We start from the raw sequence: 7,179 nt of genomic DNA, 5'->3' as shown, positions 1-7,179 counted from the left end.
GTCACAAAGAATTGCGGCGACGACGTCCATAAAACACATATACTGCAGCTGTCATTGAATTATCACTTGAATCCTTGGTGACCTTCATTTTCACTTTTTGATGAATGAGATCCATTACTAAACTGTCACTGTTACATTCCAAAACAACACTGCAACTCTTCTCTGCGGGACAACTCCACCAAAGCATGCTCTGAAGTGTGTGTGTGTGTGTGTGTGTGTGTGTGTGTGTGTGTGTGTGTGTGTGTGTGTGTGTGTGTGTGTGTGTGTGAGAGAGAGAGAGAGAGAGAGAGAGAGAGCAAGCACTATTACACACATTTAACGAAAGTATATTATTCAGTGTATACGCCGACAATGCTACTCATAGTTCCAGTCAGCCTATTTGATCTGTTAAACTGGCATGACCAAACATCTGTATAATAGATGAAATGACACAAAGTAAGAAAATCCCTGACTGATGAACATTACAGCAGTAGTTCCAGGCAGCACCACCTAACCAATACAGGCCCATGCCCACTTTTCTGCTCTGAAAAGTAATGCTTATTTATTATTCTGTGTTGCTTTTATAATTTAGAAAACATTTAATTAAATTCCAAATAACTGTCTGCTAGAATGTGATAATAGCTGTAAGGATTATTAACAGTCATTGTTCTACATTTATGTGTAATAAAGGGGAAAAACACAAATAATGATTTAACAACATTTATTCAGACCTGGGGAGCTTTTAGAAATCATGCATGTTTGTAGCTGCTATCCAATGTGAGCTAGTAAGTTCAAGGGTTATAGGACTGGTCAGCAAACCCAGTTCTACACAATACATATGTGCACCCCCCTCCCCCCAAAAGAAGAAAACAATGAAACGGGCGTTGAGAAATATCAGCGTAGATGATCCACACTCGGGTGGAGATTTCTACCAGTTGGGGCAATATACAGTAATGCCACATCTAGGGGATTAGTGCAATATTTATGAGAAATATTTTGGAGATCTCCCCTGGGGAGCCGTGGGGGTGGGGTGATGGAGCAACACAGACTGAAATGACAGCAAGAGGCCTGTCTAATAAACAGAATTAATTACACTTCAGATAGCATGATCTGACATAAAACGCCTGCTGCGCACACAGCAGTGGAACGATGGAGTCATGGAGAAACTAAATCAAAGTTGTTCTGGCTAAGAGATGTATTTCACTCTATCCTGAGGTCATGATGTTAAATAGCCACCAATCTTTTATTGAGTCATATAATTTAAGGCCACAAATGATTAGCTCTTTAGGTTTAAATGTGTGTGTTAACATCCTAACCAGTTTGCGTCTAACTTAAAAGCTGTACTATTTTTGTGTGAAATATATTTTTTTCCCAATCAGTATGGTAGAGTATGTTAATACAATATACAGTAACTTCTACAATAGGGGGTGGTTGTATTTGGTCTCCCTGCTACTATTGAGACATTTAGATCCTGTGTCTGGTTTGACACAACTGGTTGACAAGTGGTAGTACTGCCTGAAGGTCAAAATACAATCAATTCCTCTCCTGAGCAAGCAGGCAGGCTTTATTAGCTCAGTGGTAAAAATGTCAGCACATGTGCAGTAGACCCGGGTTTGAACCCGAGGTAGCACATAAAAGTTGCAGAGCGCAGCTTTAAGGTACAGTTTTATTTATTTTTAGGTACAGTAGCTCCCTAGTCTTGCATTCCCCATTTCACATTCACATTTTGTGTGTGTGTGTGTGTGTGTGTGTAGCTGCCCTTCCTTGTAAAGGTGTTCAACCTCATGTTACTTCCCCATTTACCTTGCACTGTCACTGTTCTCACGTTCTTTTATTATAATGTTTTTTTTTTTCCTTTTTTAATTTCTCCTCATCTACACCCCCCTACCCCTCCCACATTCCACTCTCAGCCCAGTGCGCCCCCAGTCCCCCCACCTCCCCGACCAGCCTGGCCCCTCCCCCTTCCTCTGCTGACTTCCCTGACTCTGCCCGCATCATGAAGGTGTGAGTCTGTGAAGGTGAGTCTCCCTTCCACAACACACTGCGTCCACCAATCACAACCGTTTACCCCAGTGGTTCTCAGAGTGGGGTCCATGGACCCTCGGGTTTCCTTGACAGGGTTTCCAAAGGGACCCTTACAGGTCTGTAACTCTGAGAGCGTACAAATGGACCCAAATGGACCCATATGGGTCCATTTGGGTCCATTAGTACACTCTCAGAGCTATGCTGCCCTACAAAGCCAACTACATTTTTGTGAAGTATTTATTTATCCCAAAGGTCAAATCAGCCTTGATGATTTTGGGGGATAAATAATTAGCCTACCTCATGAACAGATACACAATTAGTGCAGTATCACTTACAGTAGGCTATATACCGGCAACCCATTTGACTGGCCAGTTGAAACACTTTAAATTATTTGTATTCTTTGTGTAGTACTGCATTTTGGCTTTGTAACTAAGACAGTATGGGGTCCTTGAAATGAAAAAGTTTGAGAACCACTGGTTTACCCCGTTTGTCCTCTGAAGTCCTTCCCTTGACTCGCATTGCACGTTTCTCACTCTACCTTTTGGTTCTGCATGCTTAGTGTTTTTTTATTTATTATTATTAATACAATAAATATGAATAAAAACCTTATGAGGCTGAAAGGACCAGATACTGTAAATCAAGCATATTGGATAATGAGCAAATGATTAGTCACACCTTCTCTCGATTTTTGCATGCAGTTGCTCTGTTGTCCACCATCAGTTTATTTGAATGAACAGGAAATTGTAACCTGCATCTGCAATGCATCAGGATGAAGGGTTTCTCAAAGTGTCATCTGTTAAATTGAGGTAGTTTAGAGATGATGCTCTTCTAAAGCTATTCAAATTTTCTCCAGCTGTTTTTGCTGATGTCGGTGCTGTTCTGTTTACAATAAATGACATAATATATATATATACACATACATACAGTATACAGTATATACTGTAGATTATGTAGATTTGACTGTAGATGACAATGTCCCCCAAAAAGGCTCAATTTGAGTCAGCTTTTCAATTCTCGTTAAAAACAAGATTCAGAGAAACACACAAACACATACAGTAGCAGAAACTGTCCTAAACTGTTGACTTTTTTCTTCTTCAACTCTCCCTGACCCTCTCTGCTCCCTGTTTCCTGCTCTCTAGCTCAAGCCTTGGCAGCTGTCAAGTTCGACGGAGCGTCTTTCTGATGATTAACTTGGACAATTCAATATTACAGATGACCCCAAAGAAACAGAAGGTTTTTTGTTTTTATATCACCCGTCATTCACTTGTGTGAGAACTGGATATGTACAATAGATGGCAAGTTTTCAAAGGAGTTTCCCTGGAAGATGGAGACGATTATGACTCAAAAGGACAAAGAGACTGAAGATGTACTCGTCCCTTGGCCCCTTCCACTCCTACTACTCATTTTACTAAACACCCTTTGCCTACTCTGCCAAAACAAAATGCAAAAAGAAGTCTGGTATAGATGCAACCACAGACAAGATTATAATAGAATGGTTTATTTATTTGAATTCAGCCTACCGTGGAAGGTCTCTCTCTCTGTTTCTCAGTGATATGTGAAGGTCTCTCTCTCTGTTTCTCAGTGATATGTGACACTACAGAACTAGCCTGATTAGAAGTGAGGGCAGTCTCCAGAACTCTTACCAGCTTCACATGACAAAACATTTCTGGATAATTCCGCTCAGGATGGTGTCCACAAAGGAGAGATCTTCGAAGGACACCAATACATGTTCTATGCTATGACAGAGAGGGTCTGTGACCTGAGGGTTAGGACTTGTTGTGGCATGTAAGAGGACATTTAGTATGTGAGGCTACACTGGGAAAAGATCTCCAGGGAAGGAAGCAAGGGAAAGATGTCAAGAAAGAAGGCAAGAGGTTGACAAGTCAGACAGCAAGTGGCAACAATAAGGACACTATAGAGGGATGTCTTGATGTTAAAATCCAGAGGATTTTTGTGGAGCCACAGCTTGATCTCTGGGTCATCGTTTGTAGACCATGTCAAATTGCAGACAGCCTTTGATCCTGTCAAGGCTAGGGGACAATTACATGGACAGAACGCAAGGCTTGACCATTTTACAATAGTCCTACACGAGTGTGCACCCTATCTCCCCATGGACGCACCCCAAGGACTCTCCTTTTGAACTCACTGTGATGCCTAACTCCAACATGTCCCCATACCCCCCAACCGCTGCACCCATTTTCACCAGAACCCACTTTCAATACCTGACTCTCTTGTAACTAGACATTGTTGTTTAGCATTAATCATAGTCTTTGAGACTTTATGTCAGTGATTGCCTAAACATATAGGTAAAATATGTTGGATATACATTTATAAATGGTAAATAGTATGTGGAAAGATGTCAGCAAAAAAAAGTGAAGTGACCTTAGAAGTGTAAGTGTGCTAGTTGAGAATACTAGTTTGTGTAAAGATGGGCCAGCGGCTTACGATGCAGTCATTTGATAGCAGTTATGTGAATCAGATAATGTTCATCATTTTACATATCCCGACATTTCATCATAATATGTTGTGCCATAATTCTGAACCTCATACAAACTCAGCAAAAAGGGTGTCAATTTAATTAAAAGTTAGTAGGGATGTAACGATACTGACGTTATTGCGATATTGCGATAACAAAAATCTCTGGATATTATCGCGGGCCTGTGACGGCATCTCCAATAGGTGAATAGGCCCATATGAGAGTGACAGCAGCAGAGTTCACAGTGATCATCACTGATCTTTACAACAGTCCTCCTGTAAGAAACCTTTGCAGATTTTAAATACCATACTTTAGTCATGCTTTATTTAGCCTATACTTATTTGCGCGCCTGTTTCTCACACCAAAAGTAGCATATCTACAAGATCAGCTCTTACAGCTGCTATTTTCGCTGTAAGACAGCGTAAATCAGGCTTTAGTCAAACAATGCAACCAGCTCTGTACCAAAAGACTAAAACTCAAGTGACAACAGAGCCTCAAACAAACAGACCACAAATGGGTGGATTTCACAGACTATTCAGAACTACAGTCATAGCTCATGTTATGACTATGGTGTAAAATGGTATAAAAATGTAAAGTTGTGTCCAAAGGATTTCAGTTATTTCTTTCTTTTTTCTTTATCTAAATATTGTGATGAATATCGTATCATGGACTTGTTATCATGATATTATCATATCGTGAGTATTTATTTTAGATCGTTACATCCCTAAACGTTTGTAAAGAGTGATCTGGTATTGAATTTGACCTGTAAAAATTACATTAATAATATGATTCCAAACTGCTATGAGTTCAGTTGTTACAGTAAGGTGAGATCAGAGATGCCTCTATATTACCTCAGCACAACTGATTTACAGTAGATTCCTCTCTATCCCAAGTAGCAATCTTTATTTTTGACCAGACATTACAAGTGGGAAGATCAATCTCACTTTAATCTATTTTGTTTCTATAATTTATTGAACGAATCCCGTATGGTTTACGCCTCAGAGCCAAATATGCTGTTATTTTGTTGTGGCCCTTATTCAGAATGGCCGTCTTGGGCGCAGACGACCACAAAGTTTTGGAAAGGAATGTTCTGCACTCCCCATGACTCATGACCATTCCTTTGCATTCTGGTTATGGCTCTTGATAAGGAAAATGTGTTTGCCGTTCCGCCGCCGGTTCCTAGTTTAATCACAGTCGGCCCCTGGGCACAGACACCCCTTACTCCCCCAACAATGTCCGGTCGTGTTCCCCTTTTCGCTGTTTTCCCCTCACACATCTATGAAGGGGCCCGGTAGGAGATGGACCTCTATGAAGAGATATGTATGTATACAGATTCAAAGCTACTGTGTTAAGTGAACTGTGGAAAGTGAACAAAAAGGGATTTGTATATTACAAAGAAAGCAGTTTATGGCTCTCACTAGACAAAAGGAATCAAAAAAGAATATTTCTATTTTTCCTTTTTTTTTTCTTTTTGAGAAAGGGAATAGTAAGGTCATAAGAGGCAGTACATATTTTTTTAGATGCATGGGTATTTGATGACAAATACGAGGTTTCAGCCGAAAGGTTAGATTTTTAAACACTTAATTCCACAATGTTAAGCATTTTTCACAAGTAAGTGGGAGAGATGACTATTGCCGAGATATTTTTTTAATTTATTGCTTTTGAGCATTGTCTTGAAGGCCCAGAATATACGTATTTTTGGAACAATTGGCATCGGAGGCGTTGAGCAATGCAAAACAGCCAAGTAAGCCGTGTCCAATATTTGATAAAAGATGTAGCATTTATGGCTAATGGGAATAAAGAAACATTTAGCACATTGGTCAATGTACATAATATTTCCAATTTCGATTACAGTATACCTTAATATCAATATTAACTGTTGCTATTTGGGGAAAATTACACAGACTGCTTGAACTATGCAAACAATATTAAAAAAAATGAAAAAGAGTATGCTTGCTTTAGAAAAAAAACGAAACAAATTGCAATAAAGTGAATGTATACAAATAATGTCTTTCTCTAGATTATTCTGAATTCCCCACAGTATTTTGTATGTCTCGCTGTCTGGAATGACCACATTAGTACTGCTGTTATTTTAATCACATTATTGATCATGAGTATCACTGCCAAAAATACGGATACTACTGAGGTTAATCGTATCAAGTGGCTCCTTGATAATATCCTGCAGACTTTGTTATATCAAACTGTATGTATGTCTGAACCAATAAAGCTGAAAAGCAGAAATGGGCTGAGTTTCACTGTTTTCCCTTTCTAAAGGACCGGAAGAAAAGGTACAACTTCTTCTTTGCTACCCAAAAATTGCTTTAGTCAGAATGTCTAATGGTGACCATACAAGAAACAGCCTTTACTGTAAGATTATATTTATTGGTATTTGGTTCACATTCAACCATAAACACTTCACATTAATTCTCATTGTAAGTAAAATGGTAATACACTCAGTAGGAGCTGTTAAATTCAATATTTTTTTGTCTTTCTGCCTCGTAATTTCTAACCCAAGTTAGATAATGAACTACATTCTATTTGGCTGTCTTTAACAACACACAGAAGACAAGCACAGCATTCCAGACACATCATATTTTACATGAATGTGACCAGTTCCCTGTATATTTTAAATGATGATAATTTTCTTAAAAAAGGAGACTATTTTATGTGACAGGAATACTGCATCAAATTTAGTTGTC

At 39.2% G+C, this 7,179-nt stretch overlaps 1 protein-coding gene across 9 annotated transcripts in view; it reads left to right on the top strand.

Annotated features, from left to right (window-relative positions):
* plekha6 (pleckstrin homology domain containing, family A member 6) overlaps nt 1-6,724 on the top strand; it is a 68,480-nt gene extending 61,756 nt beyond the window's left edge. For all 9 annotated transcript variants that reach the window (XM_084063262.1, XM_084063257.1, XM_084063258.1 and 6 more), the window contains 2 exons: nt 1,890-1,997; nt 3,144-6,724. In XM_084063262.1, coding sequence (XP_083919388.1) covers nt 1,890-1,987 — 98 coding nt within the window. In that variant the 3' untranslated portion in view covers nt 1,988-1,997; nt 3,144-6,724. The remainder of the gene's footprint in view (nt 1-1,889; nt 1,998-3,143) is intronic.
* Nucleotides 6,725-7,179: the final 455 nt, after the last annotated feature.

This window comes from Gymnoscopelus microlampas, assembly GCF_963454915.1.
Source record: "Gymnoscopelus microlampas genome assembly, chromosome: 7".
Taxonomy (NCBI): domain Eukaryota; kingdom Metazoa; phylum Chordata; class Actinopteri; order Myctophiformes; family Myctophidae; genus Gymnoscopelus; species Gymnoscopelus microlampas.
Note: the sequence above shows the minus strand (reverse complement) of the source record. Positions and strands in the feature narration are given on the sequence as shown.